The sequence below is a fragment of the Ursus maritimus genome, unplaced genomic scaffold, assembly GCF_017311325.1.
Source record: "Ursus maritimus isolate PB19 unplaced genomic scaffold, ASM1731132v1 scaffold_10, whole genome shotgun sequence".
Classification (NCBI taxonomy): domain Eukaryota; kingdom Metazoa; phylum Chordata; class Mammalia; order Carnivora; family Ursidae; genus Ursus; species Ursus maritimus.
Window position 1 is genome coordinate 64,571,023 of NW_024423344.1, and position 23,261 is coordinate 64,594,283.

Sequence of the window (23,261 nt, forward strand, 5' to 3'; positions counted from 1 at the left end):
GATAAATCCCTCTCAAAAATTTATTATTAACCATAAGGGCATCTGGGTGGCTCAGTCAGTTAAGCGTCCAACTCTTGATTTCGGCTTAGGTCATGGTCTCAGGATCATGAGATCAAGCCCTGTGTCAGGCTCTGTGCTCAGTGTGGAGCCTGCTTGGGATTCTCCCTCCCTCTCTGCCCCTCCCCCGCCTCACACATGCTCTAAAACAAAACAAAATGTATTAAAAATAAACACACATACGTCGTAACGTATCCCGATGAACTTGTATTTTTCCACTTGGTAGACTGGAGAACCATGATACCCAGTATGTTTCTCTTCTTAGCCTGACTTCCAGAAAGCTAGGTTGGTATTAATTTGCAGTGAGTATCTACAGTTGAGGTTTCTGATACAAACACCTTCCTTTTGTTTAGGTCTTTATACCCCCTTTATTTTTTAAATATAACAATCAACTCTCCTTATGATTTGTTTTAGTAATAATGAAATATGTTTGTGCATTAATGAGATAAGCTCTGAATTACTTCATCCTCTACGATTAACCATGTTTTCCAATGATTCCAAAACTAGGAAGTTGACTAGAGAACAATTAAATGCATACTGAACAGAACCCTCTCCTGTGTCCTCCCAAGGGAATTATATTCAGGATCCATTTATAGGAACAGCCTGGGGGTGGGAGGGACTTCAAACAGTGTGGCATGACAGGAAATACTAGTGATAATAAAGAGTAAGACTGAAAATAACAGTGCTTATCTTCTCAAAACATTTAACAACCGCAACTTTTTGGCCATTTTTTGAGTATGCGATAGTAATATATTTTGCAAATGTATCACTTCTGACATATGACACCTTCTTCTCCTTTCCCGAATCTTTCCCTTTCTTTGTCATTTCTAGAACCTTCAGGGAAAGAAAAATTCCTTATTTTTGCTCTGTATTAGTTCCAACATGAAATATTTCTTTAAAAACATTTACTGAGTGCCTGTTCTACGCTGGAAGTACATCATGACGGAGACAGAAACGGCCCCTATCTTCATGGTGTTCACATTCCAGTATAGCTTTATTGCACAGACTTCCTTGTCCCTTCCTAGGTGCTACCCTGCAAAGCTGTACCCGGCAGGCCATCAGCACCATTTGCCCTAAGGGCCACACGGACTCACAGTGGACATAGTATTCAATGACTTAATGTTAACTTGGAGAAAAAAATCTGGAAGATAAAATCTGCACGATTTCAGGGTCTCCTTAATTATGGCATAAATGGAAGTGAGCCCGAATCGCCTTCCCAACCTGAGAGCCTCTGTACTCACTTGTAGATTCCAGGCGTTTGACATCTCTTGAAGTTTCTAAGAAATACCGCCGAAGAACAAAGAAAAGGATGCCCAGGGGAATTAGAGGTATTGCAATCCACGGGATCACGGCCACTGCCACGCCCACCACACCCAAAACTTGTAGAAATGTCTGTAAAAGAGAAAACAGATACAGAGGGCTTCTTATGAAGAATTCTCTTCAAACATAGACTTTAATGGGTTGTTTTGTTAGGATTCAACCCCTTTCTTCCAAAGATTTGTTGGAACGGCAGGGGATGCTTTCCCATCAAAGAAATAACAGAATATTACAGGTGGTCCTGATGATAGTCATTGCATACCTGCAATGTGCCAAACACAATAAGAACTTTCGAGATATAAGTTCTTTTGATATGCTCAGTAGCCTTAGGAGAGAGGCGATACAATCTCCCCTACTAGTCTCAGAGAGAGCAGGACTTGAATCCCAAACTATCGGGAGTTAAGAGATACTATCAGGGAAATCAGCAAGTGAGAATCAGAGATGAGAACTCCATTAAGACTCAACTATACATGTAGGGATAAAGAAGTGGTTAATTACAAATTCAGTGGAAACATTTAAGTGTTTACCTTTACAAGTGGGGATTCCTCTTTTTTGGTATTCTATCCACAGTTAACATTTACTGAGTGCTCACTGCATACAGGGTACAGGGCTACCCATTACATATTTCACACGTATTAACTCATTTAATCCTTGAATAGCCCTACAGAATACTAGTATTATCTCATTTTACAGATGGAAACTGAAGCACAGGGAGAGGAAAAGCAACTTGATCAAGACTGCAAAGCATAAGTCACAGAGCCAGGGAGCCTGTTAGCCGTCATGATATATTTAAGCTTGCCCTCAATATAAAGGCAACTTTTTACTGTTCAGGAGAACATTCTTGACATATTTGAACCCCCTAATTTGTCCTTAATTTTTCCTCTAAAGACCTTACTTAAGGAATTTTAGACTTCATCAGCATGCCTAATATAGAACAAGAAGAGAAATACAATGCAACAAATTTTTGACATTTCTTAGAAACCCGATGAAAAGTTTTGATAAGGAAACAAACTGAGGGTTTCAGAGGGGAGGGGGATGGGGGATTGGGATAGGCCGGTGACGGGTATTTTTTAATATTTGCATTCTGTTTTCCATGGTGGCTGCACCAATTTACATTCCCACTAATGGTGCATGAGAGTTTCCTTTTCTCCACATCCTCAGCAATACTTGTAATTTCTTATAATTTTGATGCTAGCCATTCTGAGTGGTAGAAGATGATGTCTTATTGTGGATTTTGATTTGCATTTGCCTCATGATTAGTAAGGTCACACAGAAACAAATACCACATAATGTCGCTTATGTGTGGAATCTAAAAAGGAAACAAACAAAAAGCAGAAATAGACCCATAAATACAGAGAACTGGGGGCGCCTGGGTGGCACAGCAGTTAAGCGCCTGCCTTCGGCTCAGGGCGTGATCCCGGCGTCATGGGATCGAGCCCCACATCAGGCTCTTCAGCTATGAGCCTGCTTCTTCCTCTCCCACTCCCCCTGCTTGTGTTCCCTCTCTCGCTGGCTGTCTCTATCTCTGTCAAATAAATAAATAAATAAAATCTTTAAATAAATAAATACATACATACATACATACATACAGAGAACTGATGGTCGCCCGACGCAAGGGGGCTAAGGGACAGGCACAATGGGGGAAGGGGAGTGGGAGATACAGGCTTCCCGTGATGGAATGAATAGGTCACAGGGATAAAAGGTGCAGCATAGGGAATAGAGTCAATGGTACTGTCATAGTGTTGTATGGTGACAGATGGTAGCCACACATGTGAGCACAGCCTAAGTACAGGGTAGGAGAAGCACTCTGTTGTATACATGAAACTAAGTAACATTGCATGTCAACTATTACTTTAATAAAAAAAAAAAAAAAGGCTGATCCTCGATGCCCCATTTTTACAGGCCTGGCCATCATATTTCTGAAATAAATATTTCAAAGGAAAATATGACAAAAAATTTGTTTTACTGACAAAACAATAAATTTTGTCATCTGGATATTACATTTTCTATTAGGATAAGCATGTGCAATCTTTATTTCAAAGGCTAATGATGATAACATTGGCAAGCGCTACATGTCCGGTGTGGGCTACATACAGGTGCTGAGCAGAGTTCTAGGAACACTCAACCATGACCTCGATCCCGGGAGATAATTTTATCTTGGGAAATGATACTGGTTAAAAAGACCAGGAAGCATAGAAACCCAAGTCACTGCATGATGCTGACTGAAGTATCCATCCTTCTCAGGAAAAGCAAGACATCATGGCACACAACTTCAGGGGATACGAATGTAAGCAATACTGCATCTGCCTGCTCGGACGGTGGGTCGTCGAGCGGTGGGAGGGGGTACGTTCGCATGGCATGGGCCAAGGCCTCCAAAGTTTGTGAATTCAGATGGATTCAAACCCAGGATCATGTGAGCAAGGCACAGGGGGCAGTGGAAATACAGGGAAGAATCCATGAACACGTTTTAGAAGGTTCTGAGACTTGGGGCGCCTAGGTGGCGTAGTCGTTAAGCGTCTGCCTTCGGCTCAGGGCATGATCCCGGTGTCGTGGGATCGAGCCCCGCATCGGGCTCCTCCGCTATGAGCCTGCTTCTTCCTCTCCCACTCCCCCTGCTTGTGTTCCCTCTCTCGCTGGCTGTCTCTATCTCTGTCAAATAAATAAAATCTTTAAAAAAAAAAAAAAAAAGAAGGTTCTGAGACTTAACGACCAAATTTCACAGACTAATTTAACAAACAGAAAGAGCGGCAATGAATAACTTGCAGTGGTAATCACAGCTGATGGACACGCTGCCCAAGAGGGAGCCGGGCTGCAAAGGTTAACGTAGGTTGTTCTGCGGCCTCTCAGAAGGCGCCAGCCAGGGCAGCAGGCCCCAGCGCGCATCTCCGAGGAAAGGATTAGCAGGGTAATGCCTGACAGAGACACAGGTTATCATCTCACGGCTATTTCAAATCAGTTTTCTCAGAGCATCCTCACAACCAGCTTGTGAGTGAATGAGAAAAGGAGGAGCTGTCATTTCCATTTACAGATAAGGGATGTGAAAGCTAGGAGGTTAAGTGGTGGTCCCAAGTTCTCCCAGGGTGTTGCTGTGTTATGGAGAAAGCCAGGAGCAGTGACTATGCAGGGAATCCTGCAAGCAGCAGGAGCATGGAGGAAGAAAGTTCTAGAATTATGAATGTGTGGACAGGAACCCCGGTGAATCAAACTGCATTACTTTGATGTAGACTTGTGCTTTTATGGTTTCTGCTAGTCTCTACTGTGGTGTCCATACAAAACCCAAAGTGAAGAGGCATGGAATTCTAAAGGAACAAAGTCCAACCATAAATGGAGAAAACAGGGCCGTCTGGCCGCTCTGCTTTCATACCTACACCTGACCAATTTCTGACAGCTACTGGATTCACTGATGCATCCCACCCTCCTACACCAATTAGGAAGCCAACCTTCTTCCTTCATGCTCATGAGGAGGGCTCCTTCTAGCTCCTTCTATGTCCGGTCTTAAGTAATCACGAGGCATGCCACTTTTAGTTGTCAGGGAAAAAAAATCTGAGATGTTATTAATCATAAAATTATTCAAATTTACAATTTTTGGGGTGCCTGGGTGGCTTAGTCAGGTAAGGGTCTGCCTTCAGCTGAGGTCACGTTCCTGGAATTGAGTCCTGAGTCGGGCTCCCTGCTCAGCGAGGAGGCTGCTTCTCCCTCTGCCTCTGCCCCTCCCCCTTGCTCATGCTCACGTTCTGTCTCTCTCAAATAAATAAAAACAAAACAAAAAAAATTATAATTTTTTTTAGCAGACTAACATCATTTGATTGAACAATTATTCCCCAGTTTCAATTATCTGGCTCTCCCTAGGGTGGGGCCCTTTCATGGCTAACCAAGCCCAGCAGATTACCTGGGCAGCACAGGTAAGCTCAAAACACTGGGCTCCATTGGAATTGTGCCAATGCTCTCTTTTCTTGGGTAGCCATTAAAGACCACTAACTGCTACTCACAGAAACTCCCAAGTTAGATTAGGTCTTTCATATTTGATGCCCCCAAATTCTGAAGCAATTCAAAGAGGGTTTCCAAAGGAGTTTTATTTCTACTTGTGGGTCATGCCATAGCCAGCCTCGCAGTGAATTAGTTGTTATACTACACTGTAAAAACATAATGTGCAGGTTTACATTTATACATATTTGTGTATAGACATATATTAATCTTTTACTGCCAGCACACTTTTTTTTAAGTAATCTCTATACCCGACATGGGGCTCAAAATCACAACCCTGAGATTGAGTCTCGCGCTTTACTGAGTGAACCAGCCAGGAGCCCCCTTCAGGCAAACTCTTTATGGAAGTCGGCAAAGGACAAAAAATGGTATCCAAGCAAAAAGGGTAAGATTCTGAAGGGGGACACAGAAGATTCTGGTGGAAAACAAACCCCTATCCCTTCCTTGAAGCCAATCTCATTTCTTCCTTCCAGAGTTGCAGGAATTCCAAGGAGCCTAATGCAAGGTACACCCTCAGCTCCTCCCATCTGACTGGATTCCAAGCCCATCTGATGACCCACCAGCGCTTCTGTACCTCTCTGATCGTGCTAAGACACAAAGACACAATGATCTATACACAGCAAGAAGCACACTGACCCAGAAGCACATGAGCCAAGCCTTGAGGCCCAAGATCTAAGAGTAATCTTTATTTTGATATCCTTGCATCCCAGCTGGAACATACCAGTTAGGAATTCGATCCAAAATCTATGAACCCACAGGAACAAATACAAACAATTCTTGTATGCCGTTCACTTGAGAGAGCATGTGACTCTTCATAATTCAGAGTGATTCTGTAGCTTACGGAGAATGTTAGCCTCGGGAGGTAATGGGAATTAAATGAGATAATGTATACAAAGTGCTTAGCAGTCCAAGCTTAACATCCTAAGTACCATTATTATTACCCTTCCATGTGCTCTGGATGCCAGGAGTCTGAAGAGGAGGGATGCTGCACTGACAGACTTATGGGCCCAAAGAATCTTAAAACTATCATGGGAGTTGGATCCCAAGACATGGCTCACTCTAACCGCTGGAACAACTTAGTACTACCCAGGGACACATCAGAGCAGAGGTTACCACTCCCTGCAGGTGATAATGTCATCACACCTACCAACGTGGCTGTGGCTTTTCTATGGCTATCCTCTCTGAGGTCTATTTTGTGTGAATATGCACGTTTGAAATAAGAGGACCAATAAACCTCATAAGTACTACATTTTCAGTCCTCTCCATTTTCGCCCCACCTGTAGGCCTCCCAAAGATAATGGAGGCAACTCAACATTTTTTGAGATTTTTCTTTTCTTATTCCGTATTCTTTTTCTGCTTCAAGCCTCACTTCTTAGCAAAGACTTCGCGCCCTGAAATTGCTCAGCACGCCTGGGAGAGTAAGGAAAAGGGTGGAGAACCTCCAAATCAACCACACCAAACCAAACCAAACCCCAGATGATTCAGTATGGCCGCAGGAAGAGACCAGCTTGGCATCTTCTAGCTCATCCATAATGAACCAGTGTCGGTATCAAGGGAAACACAAAAGCTGGATTTTGTGCACTGGTGAATCCCAGGGAATTCAGCGGTGTCCACTCCAGGTTGGCCTTCTTGGTAGACAACCACACTGGTCTGAACACCAAGGAGGACCCTGTTCCCATCCCATGGAATGGGTGCCTAAGGAACCTCTCTTCCTCAGAAAGGAAGCTGTCCTACGAGCTGCTGCTCTTTCTGATTAAACCACATGGGCATCTAAATAAACTGTTAATGCGGTTTACAAAAGCAATAAAGGAAAAAACAATTTTTATGAAAAATGTTAACTGCTTTGTTTGAAAAACTGCCCAGCTACAAATCTTGAGAAAAATGACATTGCTTTACTCTTAGTGCCGATGGCAAATTTCCTCATAACGCTGAAGAAAATCTCCATATTTACTCAACAACCAAAGAAAGGGGGTGCCTGGGTGGCTCAGTCGTTAAGTGCCTGCCTTCAGCTCAGGTCATGATCCCGGGGTCCTGGGATCGAGCCCCGCATTGGGCTCCCTGCTCAGTGGGGAGTCTGCTTCTCCCTCTCCCCCTTCGCCCCCCGCTTGTGTTCCCTCTCTCGCTGTCTCTGTCAAATAAATACATAAAATCTCTATTAAAAAACAACAACCACCAAAGAAAGGTACAATCGCCCTACCCCGCCCCCAATACCAACAATGGATAACATTCCATGAAGCTTGCCATGTGTCCAAGCTCTTAAGTATTTCACATGCTTTATGTCCTTTCATCCACACGTTCAATCGGAACGGGAGGGATTATCACCTCCACCCACACGGAAGGAAGCTGATGCTGATACTCAGAGAGGTTTAGGGATTTGCCCAAAGTTTGAAAATTCAGTCATCGTGCCCCCAAGGCTGTTCTTATAATCTCTGCATGATACTGCACCCCATACAAAGATTCAGACTTTACGCTCCTGTTTTATGTTTTCCCTTTCTTTTGCATTTTACAGTTTTGCTGGGTTTCTTGTGGTTGTATCTGGTCTCCCCCATGAGGCACTCAGTCCTAAATTCCCAGCTCCTAGAGAACAGCAGCCTGCTCGGCTCACAGAGCAGAGCCGATCATTACAAAGGTCCTAAAAATGCTTGCTAATAGAACACACAAACACATGCTGATATAAGAAATACTGTTTGAATAAGAAAAATAGAAGTTTCATGAGGTGTAAGCCCAGAAAGCAAACAGATTTGGGGGAAGTAGGGAAAGAGCCAAATCTAACTTAAATAAATACACAAAACCCCAAACCCAAAACGAGACTATTCTACATGCTTTGTGTTTGGATGGCTGTGAAAACAGTTTCCCCAGGACGTATCTTCCTCTAGAATTCATACTGTATCCCTGACCTTACAGATTTTAATGTATTTCTTTCACAAGCACAAGTAATAAAAAAGGGACTGGTTTGTCTGTTTGGCATTTAACTACCCAACTGCTTACAGCCCTGTAGGAATTCCTAGGTATCTACCCACAATTTACTTTAAACTTAATTCCATGGGATTCTGTTCCTGCTAGTCTTTGTGAAGCTTGTGCCAAGGAACATGTTTCCTATAAACAGCAGTAAAAATGTATTCTTCTTATTTTATGCAAATAAATATGTCATCCATACTTCTGGCTCACCCCATTCTTATTTGAACTCTTGCTTGCTCTCAGACTTCTATTAGGCACAAAGTGAAATATGTATTTAATCAGAGGGCCACTTAGTCAGTAGACAGTACTTTTATTATCTGCTTACAGTATTAAAAAATAAAATCAGGATCATTAAGATTGCGAACACCTCAAAGGAATATAAAAGCTTTGAATTCTGCTGTCAGTCAGACTCATAAATTCAGTTCCAAGTTCTGATAAGTACAAATCGTCCAGATAGCCTTAAACGATTACTGATTTTGCAGAAGATAGGACTTACGTGCAATAAACAAAGCAAGATTCACTTCTTGGCAAGAAAACACGGCAAGATTTTCTTCTGATTTAGACAGAAGAAAAAAACGATGCCTAGTTTTTAATCAGTAAGCTGTTTACTGATGTGGGTGTAGGAGAGATTCTTCTACCTATTTATTCTGGAAACATATGAGATAAAAAAAAAAAATAAGCTTTCAATGAAATGACTATCACAGAGATTGTGCTCCTGGCTAATACAAGATCCTTGTGGAGGCAGTAAAATTTTGAACAGCCTAAGCGAAACTCAAAGTATTAAGAACTAAAACGTAATTCCCATCACCTCCTCGTTACTCTTCAATTACTGGATATATAAAAGCAAAGGAACAAATATGGAAGGCTCTTAAATATAAGCTCCTAACCCTTAACACCGACCTATGGCTCCTATTAAGTCTGCAGGTGTAAGGGACATGCTTATAAAGGCACCTTGCGTATCTCGGAGTTCAGAAATCAACTTTGGTTCCCAGATCCCTCCTTTTTGTCTCTTTTGACTTCACCCAACTCAGCTCTGTTAAATCAAGACTTTATGCAATGCTGGTGTGTTGTATTTGTATGACTACATCTATACAATCTCTAAGATTAAACTTTTCTAAACTTGTCCTTTCCTTGAGATACATTAATCGCTCCTTTCGCCCTCCATTTGTTGGACTTGAATCTTTTTACATCCATACCAGCTCTTGATCCTGAGTCATAGCTAACTCCACTGAACAGTGGATGGTGGTGGTACGCTCACAATTTATTAACCAACAACAATAGACAGCATTAGGGAAACACAGTACACTTCTTCTTCTTCTTTTTTTTTTTTTTTTACCTTCAGTGTATCTCCCGGATCAATAGCTTGCTTCTATCTTTTCACACTGTGAGAGCTTATTTTGAAATTCAAGGACTGAGCCCATCGATATGCTACTTTTAGAAGTCACACCTTAAAAATAAAGATGGAAAGAAAAGGTTGGAAAAGGGTATCCCTTGAAAACACTAACCCAAAGAAAGTTGGAGTATCTATCTATACCACACTAAACAGAAGCATCTAAGTTAGGATGCATTCCCAAAAATAAAGGAAAATATTTCAAAAGAATAATTGGTCAATTTATCCATAAAATATATTTTAAAAATCTAAATTTATATATGCTTAGTAACACAGCTCCAAAATGTATAAAGCAAAATCTGATAGAACCCAGGAGAAACAGACAAGTCCATAATCACAGTGGGGGATTTTAACCAACTTATTATCTCAATATCTGATAGAATAAGCAGATAAAAATAAAAATACAGAAGATGTGAAAACATGAACAAACTTGATCTGATTAAGAGAGATACAATACTGCAGCCAATAACTGTACAATACATCCTTTTCAACTAAACATACAATATGCTATAAAGCAAATATCAATAACTTCAAGAGCCAGAAATTGTACAGAACATATTTTGAAATAAGTGGATTTTTTTAAAAGATTTTATTTATTGATTTTGACAGAGAGAGAGACAGCCAGCGAGAGAGGGAAACATAAGCAGGTAGAGTGGGAGAGAAAGAAGCAGGCTCCCAGAGGAGCAGGGAGCCCGATGCAGGGCTCGATCCCAGAGCCGATCCCAGAGCCCTGGGATCACGCCCTGGGCCAAAGGCAGACGCCTAACGACTGAGCCCCCCAGGCGTCCCTGAACTAAGTGAATTTAACAAAAAAAATCCATTACCTAAATATAACCAGAAAGTCACTAAATATTTGGAAGTTCAGTAATACACTTCCCTAACATCTGGTTGAAAGAAATTATAATAAAATTAGAAAGTATCTTGATATAAAAGAAAATAAAAATCTGCTAATATTAAAATTTGAGGTCTGCAACTAAAGCTGTGTTTAGAGGTAAATTTCTACCTTTAAAAAAAATTTTTTTTAGGGGCGCCTGGGTGGCACAGCGGTTAAGCGCCTGCCTTCGGCTCAGGGCGTGATCCCAGCGTTCTGGGATCGAGCCCCACATCAGGCTCCTCCACTATGAGCCTGCTTCTTCCTCTCCCACTCCCCCTGCTTGTATTCCCTCTCTCACTGGCTATCTCTGTTAAATAAATAAATAAAATCTTTTAAAAAAAAAAATTTTTTTTAAAAAGAAGGACTACGGGGGGCGCCTGGGTGGCGCAGCAGTTAAGTCTGCCTTCGGCTCAGGGCGTGATCCCGGCGTTGTGGGATCGAGCCCCACATCAGGCTCCTCCGCTATGAGCCTGCTTCTTCCTCTCCCACTCCCCCTGCTTGTGTTCCCTCTCTCGCTGGCTGTCTCTATCTCTGTCAAATAAATAAATAAAATCTTTAATAAAAAAAAAAAGGACTACGGGGGATATATACAAAACCTCTATCTTTCTCTTATATTTGCTGTGAACCTAAAACTGCTCTAAAAAAATAATAAATAAGGCCTATCACAGGAGAAAAAAAGAAAGGCTAAAAGTCAGTCAAGGGTTTAAAAAGGTATCTTAAGAAAAACAACAGCACATTAAACTGAAGTATACAGAAAAATGAAAGAGAAAAGTAGACATTAATGAGACAAAAACTAACTTCCAAGGAGAAAAATCAACAAATCCAAAGCTTGACTCTTCAAAAGCACAAATGAAATTAATAAACCCTGATCAAGGAAAAAAGAGGGGAAAACAACCATTATCATGAATTAAAAAGGGGATAACACAGCACAGGTACTAAAAAGAGCGTATGATAAACATTGTACTGATAAATTTTTAAAAGGATTTTTAAATGAGGCTCCATGCCCAGCATGGAGCCCAACGTGGGGCCTGAACTCACAACCCCGAGATCAAGATCTGAGCTTAGACCAAGAGTCCAACACTCAACCGAATGAGTGACCCAGGTGCCCCTAAATTACAAAATTTTAATGCAAAGGACAAATTTCTTGAAAAATGATGTATGAAGACTGACATAAGAAGAAAGAGAAAATCTGAATAATTCCGTACCAATTTAAAAATTTGAATGCATAATTTTAAAACTTCCCACAGAAGTTTTAGGCCCAGATGGCTTCACGAGTAGATTGTGGGGGGAAAAAAAAATTCTACCAAATTCTTCGAGAGAATTTCAGTCCACCTTCATCATGATATAAAAACCACACAAAGGTGGGACGCATGGGTGGCTGAGTCTGTTTAGCATCCAATTCTTGATTTTGGCTCAAGTCATGATGTCGGGGTCATGAGACTGAGCCCCTGCACTGGGTGTGGAGCCTGCCTAAGATTCTCTCTCTCTCTCTCCCTCCTCCCCCCACCCCCCCACCAGTGGTGCATGCATGCTCTCTCTCAAAACTAGCAAACAAAAAAACCCCACATATACACACACAAATAAATTTAAAAAAAGAAAAATTATAAAACAAACTGCCTTGGGAACACTAAACAACATACCAATAAACTCAATCTAACAATCCAAAAAGGATGCTCAAGTCATAATCAAACTGGTCTTGGCAAGCCGGAAATCTGCAGGGCAGGAGGTCAGAAAGGTGACCTGGAACTCTTGGGTAGGAGATGACAATGTTATTCACAGGCAGAATTTCTTCTTCTTCAGGGAAGCCTTAGCTCCCAAGGCCTTTCAACTAACTGAAGCAGGCCCACACAGATTAGCGAAAATAATCTTCCTTAAAGACAATTGATTATGGACGCCAATCACGTCCACCGCGACCCTCGGATTACTTTTTGATTGAATAACTAAGGACTGTAGCCTAGCCAAGTGGACACCCAAAACCGACCACCAAGAAGAGGAAATACTTTCCATTTTGTTTTTATAAGGCCCACATAACTCTGATACCAAAGCTGACAAAATATTTCAGGGAAAAGCAAATTGCCAGCCAATATCCCTCAAGAACAACAGATACAGGAATTCTTGACAAAGTATCAACAAATTGAATGTAACGATACATGAATAAAATGTGACAACATGACCAAGTGGAGTCTATTCCAGGAACGTAAGGTTAATTGAACCCGTAAACATCAATCAGTATAATGTATCATGTTAAAAGAGTAAAGGCGAATAATCATGAATCTGAAGAGATGTAGAAAAAATATTTGTCGAAATTCAACACCTATTCTCTAAAAAAAAGGAAAAACTCTCACCAAATGAGGAATTAAAAAAAAAAATTAAAATCTGGTAACAGATATCTATCCCCAAAATTGCAGTTAACATCATTCTTAGTGGAAGAATATGAAAAGATTTTGCTTTAAGATTATGAGACGATCTTCTCATCATTTCTCTTCAACATTGTACTGAAGTTCTAGCTCTCCACCCACAGCAGTAAGAAAAAGCAATACGAATCATATATTTTAAATAAAATATATGAACATTATGAACAGCTGACATGATTGTATATGTAGAAAATTCTACAGGAAACAAGAAACACCAACTCCAGGAAATGCAAAATGAGCTCACAAGTTCAATGAAACAACGCCGATATACATAAATCAACTGTATTTCCGTACACTAGCAACAAGCAATTGGAAAATGATATCAAACACAATCCCAAAAATAGAATTAAAAAACATCAGATACTCAGGAATAAATTTAACCGGGAGTGCAAAATTTTTAAACAAAAAACTACAAAACTCTCCTAAAATTAAAGAAGACCTGTGTAAGTGGAGAGATATACCACATTCATTACTGAAAGATTTAATATAGTTAAGATTCACAGACTCCTCAAATTAATCTACAGTTAAAAGGAAGGATCAAAATCCCAGCAGGATTTTATTAAAAAAAAAAAACAAACTGAAAGGCTTCTAAAATTTATATATTCTGGTAAAGGACCTAGAATGATCAAAACAATCTTGACAAAGCAGTACAGTTACGAAATTTCAAGGCTTCCTAAAACGTACAGTAACAACAACTGCAGCGTGGGGGTAAGGACAGGTAAACAGACCTGTGGAACAGAATAAAGAGCCACAGACTTGCTCACGAACAGTCAAAGGAGTTTTAACCAAGGTGCCAAGTCAGTTAAATGCATAAAAGTCTTTATAACGAATGTGAATAAAATAACAGGAGAAGCAAGCAAACAAAATGCACCTCATTTGATACACAAAAATTAATACGAGATGCCTCAAGTTTTAAAAAGGTAGAACAACAGAGTTTCTTTACACCCCTTAAAGATACAAAAAGGATCTCTTTCTTAGGACACAAAAAAAAACATGGATTACAAAAGGGGGGGTGGGGGGAAGGCAAACATCTGACTTCAACAAAATTAAAACTTGTTCTTCGTTAACAATATAAAAGAGGCAAACCACAGACTGGAAGAAAAGTACTCAAAAAAGGCCTAGATTAAACTAGTATTTTTTTAAAAAGTAATATTAAGAAATACATAAAGGGGGCGCCTGGGTGACTCAGTGGGTTAAGCGTCCAACTCTTGATTTCAGCTCAGGTCATGATCTCAGGGTCGTGGGATGGAGCTGGACATGGACCCTGCTTAAGATTTTCTTTCTCTCTCCCCACCACCTGGCAACCTCTCGAGTGCACACGTGCTCTCTCTCTCAATCAATCAATCAATTCCTGTAAATCACCAATAAAAATAATTTTTTAAAGTTTAAAAAATCAGGCAAGAGATCTGAATCAATATATCACAAAAGATGATATCTGAATGGCCAATAAGCAAGCATGAAAAGGAGCTCAGTACCATTAATCATCAGGGCAGCACAAATTAAAACCACAATGAAACCAATCTCCACTAGAAAGGCTAAAATCAAAAAGTCTGATAATACTAACTGCCGCAAAGATGTTGAGCCGCTGGAGGTAAGTATATAAAATGTTGCAACTATTTTTGCAAAACTTTATGGTAACTTTTTAAGCTAACCTACACATATCTTTATGACCTAGCAATTTCATTTCTAGGTGTTTGACCTAAAATAAATGAAAACATATGTCAACACTTGTGCAAGAAGGTTCATCGCTAAAAACAATCAACAACCCGAATGTCTGACAACTAGGGAATAAACAAATTGTGAAATCGTCATTCAATGGAATATCACTCAAGGAAAAAAAAATGAATCACAAGACATGCAACAGAGATAGGTCGCAAAAAGATGCTAAAAAAAAAAAAGGCGGCAGCCACATAAAAACATGTACTATGTTGATTCCATTTATATGTATGTAGCCCAAAAATAAGAATTCTGATTCTATGTCAGTGGAAATCCAGGACAGGTGTTGGGGTCTGGAAATTAACTACAAAGCGGCAAAAGAGACATTCTGAGGTGATGGGAAGGTTCTACATCTTATTTCGGGTAGTCTGTCCCAGGGAGACACACAACTATCAAAACTCCTCAAACTACTAAAAAATATATATATATTCCATTGTATATAAACAATACCTCAGTAAAAATATCAATAGGCTCAAAAAAAGGATTATGACACAGAATTCCTTTCCCATTCCTTTGGTCATGCTCGGGCAGGTGTTGGCAACGTGTGAATACACAGCCATAATGTCACATGGTGGTTTCCTGGGGAGCCCTGTGGGGAGGGAAGGGGAAGGCACAGGGGAGGGCTACTGCGAACCAGCCTGTGCGCCTCAGAAAAACATGGCTCCCGAGCCGTGTCTGGCGTATCTGCCATGCAGCGCTGGCCCTCAGTCTCAATGCCAGAGATGTTCTTATCTCCTTTGTGACTCAACGCAAACGCCGATCAGAGAACACTAAATCAATGAAAGCACGGAAAGGGCTCCAAGAAACGAGTGAGTCATGAAACTCACCAGCAAAAGACAATATAGACTACAATGAATCATGTTCCAATCAGATCTAAGAGAGAGATCCATACAGAAAATAACAAGTGCAAGACTTCGCTAAAACGGAAGCCAGTTCTCCAGTCCATCCCTCTTCTTGTTCGTCTCATCCCCAAAACTCATCAAGTAGCTAGGATTGAAGGAATGTAATCAAGAACAGCATACGGAGACTCTAAAGGTCCTCCGACAGAGTAAATATTTGGCCACTTTCCTGTCCCTAGCAACAGCTGCCCATGTAATCATCCCTAAAGATGCAAGATGGCAAGGCGAGAGTGCCCCGGGAGCGGCCACTGTTCTGCAATGGACATCATCCAATATTGCCGTACTGTAAAGTTCTATGCTCTGCACACTACCACCGCGATTGATAAAAATTAGATCCTTATTTTTTTCTTTAGGTCTTAATTAGCTTCTTGGTAAACGACAAACATTATCATTGGAGCACACATGCTGGGACGGACAAATTGGGCACCGGCTGCCAGCCTGGGAGGGTCCCTGGTGATTAACTGTCACGATGCTGATGTGGACGGTGCTGCTTTTCTAATTGTGCGAACCATCATGCCGGGGAAATACCAACCGTCTCATCTTCCATTAACATCAACAACAACAAAAAAAGACAGGTAAAGGAATCACATGAGTGGGCTTGTGTGAATCCTGTCACCCCGATCTCAGAAACCTAAGGGTCAAGTGTTTGTAAATATTTCCAATAACCCGTATCAGCAGTTCTCCCTTCTCTTAACAAGGAAACGCACTTTAACTTGGCAGTTTGCATGAATCATTCATTATCGCTGGGACTGGCACTTTCCTGGAATCTTCCATCCTTGCCACGGCTCTGGCTAAATGCTTTGTGTTGATTTTAAAAGCGTGAAAGCACTGTGGTTCCGTTAAAATGGATGAGTTTACTTTTTAAAGAGTCGGTAAAACAGAGATCTTCCAAATGAGAGCCAGGCAGCCTAACTAACCATCGCCTTTGTCCAATGGGGATTTCGGGGCGGGAGTGGGGGAAGGGGCCAACACACCATAGAAATCTCAAAATGACAACGTCATTGTTCGGTGAAAGAGGCTGGAATGCTTTCTACACACTTTCCCTGACATCTTTACACAATGCAAGGCAAGGGTCAGTGGTACTGAGACAAGGAAAGGCAGTTCCACTCCTTTGCGTCTATAAAAGCAAGTGACCCAACCTATTGTACCCAAGTCTTAGGCTGGCTTTGTTCTCCATATCCAGATGCAGCAGCTTTTTCTTCCGCGCTCCCCCCTCTGGAAAGAAATGACTGCGGACACCTCCTTCACATTTTCTTTTTTCTCGGGCATTTTCACTTCATAAAGCTGCAGTCAATGTGTTTTGTGTGTGGTGAGGAGGGAATGACACGTTCCATGGTGGTCCCCACCACTGCCTGCATTGGTGGCTCAAGTGGCCTCAGGATTAGCCCTTTGTGTTCCATGAAAGGATATGAAAAGTCAGTTTAAGCTCAGTGAAGCTGTTGATTTTTTTTTTTTTCTTTTCTTGGATGAGGGGTGTGTGGGGAAGAAAGGTTTTGCAATTCAGTGTTCCTCAATAAATGACAGCATTTTGCTGAGGGCAGCCGTGTGCAAGTTCACATGCTCAAGGAGCCCAACATTTTTTTCTTTTTAATTAAAATGCTTAAGTCAAACTTCCGGCCTCTTACCTTCCTTTTGACTTGTTTTGCTCGTAGGAAGACTTTTTGAAGGTGATCACTGTTTCAGGTCATGAATTCTATATAATTGAGAGTCCCTATTCAAATATTAGCGGGGGGAGGGGGCGGCTTCCAGAAATTGCCTTAAGTTTGTTAATATGAAATATGTAGTGTTCCTTACGAAATTCACTGATTGTGACTCCACGAGTCTACATGTAAAAACAGCCATTAAAATCTCCAGGGAGCTCAAACTTAGAATCTCTGTGATACAAACTCATGTGGTGATATTGGGCCCCCCAACTCTGTGACAATTCCTTTGATGCAACGTAGTGCCAAACTATTCCTCCTACTTAAAAAGATAGGTAGCGCTTTAAAAATAACTACTCGTTATTTAGTGCTTAACGTGTACTTAGACGTTACGCTAGGCATTTTATTAGAGTGACTTCATTTTGTCTTCACAACAACCCTTGTGAAGTAATACCACTGTCTCTATTTTACAGATAAGGAATGTGTGGCTCTCTGAGGGCAGGACAGGACAGACTCCAGGGAAAGACAACAAGGCCAAAGAACCGAGCAGAGAGCATGCGCATACCAGAGAAGCCACTAAAAGCGCATTTTATGCAACAGGGAGGAAAGAGCATCAGGAAATGCAGGGGTGGGAGAAAGTGGAGGAATGGCTTCAATACCAAGAACAGGGGCTGACTCCGCCATCTGATCCAGAACACTCGTTAGCGAAGGAAATAAGAAACAAGTAAAGGCTAATATTTATCTCTGGAGGGGCAGCGGCACGTTTAGAAGTAACTTCCAGCTTCGCTCAGTGCGTGTTTCACTAACTTCAACCAGAAATCTCCTGAACGAGACAGCCTCATAGAATGTATCCGATCACGAAACACGATCAGGTTCCCAGTCAACCTGGGGCCCTGGCATCGCGGTACACTGAACCGAAATGGGGGAAGCAAGAACCAGAAGCCCAGAGACGCCTCACTGGAGACCGTCATGGAACCAGGTGGCCTGCTGCCCAATCCTGAGATGCCAGTGCGGACGCTGGCTGCAACCAGCAAGGCAAGAGGAAGAAGTCCTCGGCCACAAAAACTTTTCCAGGTGACTGCACAGAGGAGAGAGAAATCTAAAACATTAAGACCCTTTACAGAAGCAGCCAAGGGCACAATTCACGGGCAACCACGGTGCCCATGCAATGCAAACCACATCATCAAACCTTGCTGATTTCCAGTAAGATCCACCCAATGGGAATAACATTTCCCAAGAAGATAGATGCCCCACCCATTCTCGTTTCCCTTAAAATTACGTGGTGAGCACCCACTTACCTGCTCATAGACCTTGGAAGGGGCCAACTGTTTACAGGTTCAAATCTAAATTCCTCAGACAAGTTTTCAAGGTTGACTTAAAATGCAGACCGTGATTCACGCAGAGCCCTGTTCCAGCCACAAACATTATTTTCCTTGCTTCATAAGTTTAAGATGGGCATCAAGCTACTTGGTTTGAAAGGGTTACGTATCAACGATATAACTGCTCCTTGACGGTACATATGCATTTATGCCTACACACGTGTACACATGTATGCACATGAAAAACACTGACAAGCTCTGTTGTCAGAACTCAGGTACTTCAGACTCCTATCTTCACAGAAAAGACTGTTAATGCCTACATTATAAAACCTTAAAATTCATTTTTTTAAAGATTTTATTTATTTACTTAGAGAGACGGAGAGCATGGACATGAGGGAGAGGGAGACGCAGACTCCCCGCCGAGCAGGGAGCCCGACCTGGGCCTTGATCCCAAGACCCTGGGAGCATGACCTGAGCCAAAGGCAGACGCTTAACCGACTGAGCCACCCAGGCGCCCTTAAAATTTATTTTATTGACAGTTTTTCATAGTATTCAATATTTAAACTACTTGGACGTTTGTTTTAATTAAACCATACAGTGTTTATTTTTGTTGTATGAATGATAAAGCTATTATACGCTGTTTATATATTATTTCCAGCATTTAAATGTAACAATTTAACTTTTAACTTTAGAATATCTGTGCCACTGTCTATAAGGAATGCATTTCTAATTCCTAGTGCAGCACAGAATCTTCTGTTCTTCATAGTTTTAAAGTTTCTGTTTTTCAACAAAACTTCAAGAAATGTTCATTTGTTTTCATCACGGCCAATTATTTGTCCTTGTTTACATAACAGTACCACAGAGCTGTGTATATCACAACCCAAAGAAACATGTGTCAAAATATGTGTAAATATGGTATCTTTTACCTCCTCGTGTGCATGCCTAAAAAATAGTCACAGCTTCTCCCGTACTTGTGTCTGAAATCAGGCTTATCACAAGCTAAGGAATAAAGTTCTGAAAATAGTAGTTCTTAGTCTGGACTTTACAACCAACAGACATTTCAAAAAGCATCTATGGAGGAGAAAAGTGATTTGTCCACCCTTAATTCTAAAGGGGAAAAAAAAGGCCAGTACCACAACTGTCAGAAGTTTGTATCTCAAATAGCATGGGGCTGACTTGTCGGGCAGGAGACGTAGGCACCAGATGTCAAATCATTTATTATTATCTGAGATTCTACTTGGAACTTGCCTCAGCGAGAATGTTCTGATGTGATGGAAACACAGAAAGGGGCACCCTGCTTCTCCCTCCTGAGCATAAATGAGAATAACTCGAAATTATAAAAATAAAAGCTTCAAACTGATCACTTCCTCGCTGTGTGACCCTGGGCCGATTATGTCATTGTGTGTTGTGAGTCTCATTTCCGTCATCTGTGAGAACAGCACAGTAACTCTGTGTAACCTCCTGAGTTGCCAGAAAAATGAGATGATACAAATAAAAGATTTGAAACGAGGCTTGGCACCCAGGAAGGAGTCACTCAATGTTAGCTAGGATGACTGCTATTTCCAGGTAATGCGGACATGTCATCTTCTGTGTGACTTTAGACTTCCTGGCTAAGAGCCACTCCACTGTATTTAGAATACAAGTATCTAAGAGAGAAAAACTGAGAAAATTCAACTTTGCAACAACAAAAAAAAATCCTACATCATCCTTACGCTTTCCTGTTAACTCAGCTGGGGGCAACCTGGTGCTTGAGAGCCACTGGCTGAGAAAGAGTAGCTTGTTGGAAGGACAAGAGGTCCACGCTGACTGCAGAGAACCACCTTCCTGTCCAGGGACTGACAACACAGTGTTCACAACTTCAGTGACTGTAGTCACCACCAAGTACAGATCTGCCTCGGTTTCTGAAGCTGCGCTGTGGGGGAAGGGGTGCCACGCAATAGAGCCCCAGAGCCTTGCCTTTAAGGGATTACGCACATACTGAGGATTTAAAACATTTACAATACTTTTAGCCCTATGATTAGTGTCAAATACATATTTTTTTCAATCTGAAATGTGAGGATGATGTCCCTCCTCTATTTGAAATATTCCAGTGGTTTCCCACTGCATGCAGAAGAGAAGCTAAAGCCCTTAACCTATGTGGTCCCGTTCTGCGTCTGCCTCAAGCTCCCTCTTGCCCATCTCTCCTTTCTGCTCACCGCCCGGCTTTCCCTCTCCCTGGGAACCTGCCACTTCGCTCCCATCCTCAGCGTCTGCACCTGTTCCTGTTCCTAAGCATGCTCTCCCACCCACCTGCATCCGGGTCTTTTCTGCATGGCCGTTTCCTTCCTATTTTTTTAAACTCAAACATCACCGTATCCTTGATCACCATGTTTCATTCAAGCACTCCCTGAAGTCACCTGCGGACACTTTCCTTTCCTTAATGCACTAGGAGATTACTGGAATTGCCTTATAGGTTTCCCTGTTTCCCATCTGTCTTCTGCACTGGAATGTACATTTCTAGAAGCCAACACCTGGTTCTACACACCAAGTCCCAGGAAAAGCCCCTGGCACACCGAGAGTGCTCAGTACGTATGGCCTGAATGACTGGAGGTGAGGTTGAAATGAGATGCTTAACACTGCACTCGTCCAGGGTGACAGGGTCCCGGCCCTCACACAGGGCATAGGGATAGAGCACACTCTGTCCTGTGCTCAAGGGAAGTTTTCCCTAATGGGAAGAGAGACTTCCGCTGGTCCTTGAAGAATGAAGAGGGGACCCATTGGGGGTTGGGCCAAAGGGGTGTGTGTAACACAGAGAAGAGCCTCAATGGTCTGCCCAGCAGGCATATCGAGTTTCCTCCAGGAGCTGCGGAGAGATTAAATTTAAGGGCTGGGAAATCTGAATTTTACTCTCTGGGCCTGAGCTCCTTTGTAATACAAATCACCAGCAAACAAAGCACAACAAACCATTTAGACACGTATTCTCAGAGAGGGTTGCCGTGGAGAGGAAAGGGTGTGAGCGCCTGTTTCTGCCGTGGGGAGGCCAGTCTGGTAGGAAGATGGAATCTGGTTATCCCTTCAACGATCTCAGCCTTCTAGGGCATACTAGAGTCTCTGGTTCAGAGAAGAAAACAAATTACGTTCGAAAGTAAGCGAAAAGAGTGGCACTGAAAGCAAAGCACAAAGGTATCTGCTGACCTCGGAGGACCATGGGCAGGTTAATCTACGCGCCACCACATTCTTGAGGCAAAGACAGAAGAAACAAAGAAATAATAAAAGGCGGGTCTTTTTTATAATTACAAAATGTTAAATAAATTATTTCGGCTCTCACTGAAGGGAATGAGAAGGAGTTAGCTGAGGAAAAGGTTACAGAATAAACACTTCAAAGTAATAAAATTTATTAAAATGATCAAGTATCTTTCAAGGCTTATCAGATATACCAAGGATGAACAGAATCACTAGAAGGGAGTCGAACACACTTGGCAGGGACTTTACCCTTGAAAACACTCTTTCCCCTTCCTGAGCCCACTCTCAGCGGACAGCAGTTCCCATGTGGGAACTTGGCTTCCAGAAGGGCTTCCTCAATGCTCAGTCGACCTCCTGGATCTAATAGCTTGCCTTCCAGGACTTCCTCTGGGGCACTCTGCAAAATTCGCATCCCAAACTTGGCAAAGGATGAATTTCTGGAAGACTCCCTCTCTTAGGGACGGGTGGGCGGGGGCTGGAGAAGATCCCTGAGGGGATCCCCCTCATGACTGTCCTTCAGGATCCTGACTCTAATCCCTGGTTATCGGTGGGATTATCGGGTACCCCACACACACAATGCCCCAGAAACACAAGCTATAAAACCCAAACCACCCAGCGACACACTGAACAAACTCCTTCAAAGAACGGCATGTCTCATCCCAACTGCCTCTCCTCTGACTTTCAGCCTCTGCAATCTGGACTCTTTCTCTCCGAAGCCTGCTCCGGCTGCTTACCGGACCCCTCTTCGTCAAATCCGAGCCACAGCTTTCTGCTTCCTCACCTCCCGCTTTGCATTTCACACGCCTGTCCTCCTTTGGCTTCCCAGCTCCGATTTCCCTCCTCTCTTCCTTGCTGTTCTTTCCAGGTCTCACCTGCTTGCCTTCTCTTCTCTCTGCTTTCTCTGTCAATATCAAGACTTCCCTAAAGTTCTGGTCTTGGCCCCTAAAAATGCTTCACTCACTCTGGGCAATCTCATCCATCTTCCCAGCATCAGTGACTACCTGCTCCGTGAAGATGACACAGGCTCTACGCTTACCCCAGGGCTCTCAAACACCAGGTATACGCTCCCAACTACCTGCAGGATGCCTCCACTGGGAGGTCCCAGAACGTCCTCAAGATAAGCAAATAAAAGTGGGGGACGGGGACAGGAAAGCGGACTGCTCTCACGCGAGAGCCTTAGCTGTCCACCCATACAGTCTCCCTCCTTTTATAACGTCAGACGTCACAGTCACTGCTGACCTTCTGTCTCTCTGGAGAGAGTGTGCCTCACAGAAGACCAGGAATTAAACGTCATTCAACACCACAACCCAGCCGAGCAGGGTGCCTAGCATGCAAGACCCAGTGAGTGCTTGGTCAAATGAAGGGGGATACAGGCTCCATGTCTCTTGTCCTTCACCCCAGTGTACGACAGGAGCTCAAAAAAAGATGGGGTAGAAAAAGCAAAACGAAGACATGTTATAGGAATGAGAAA

At 42.3% G+C, this 23,261-nt stretch overlaps 1 protein-coding gene across 1 annotated transcript in view; it reads right to left on the bottom strand.

Annotated features, from left to right (window-relative positions):
* Positions 1-23,261, bottom strand: part of ABCC4 (ATP binding cassette subfamily C member 4) — a 235,105-nt gene that overhangs the window by 55,456 nt on the left and 156,388 nt on the right. The window contains exon 21 of the mRNA XM_040623855.1: positions 1,299-1,449. Coding sequence (XP_040479789.1) covers positions 1,299-1,449 — 151 coding nt within the window. The remainder of the gene's footprint in view (positions 1-1,298; positions 1,450-23,261) is intronic.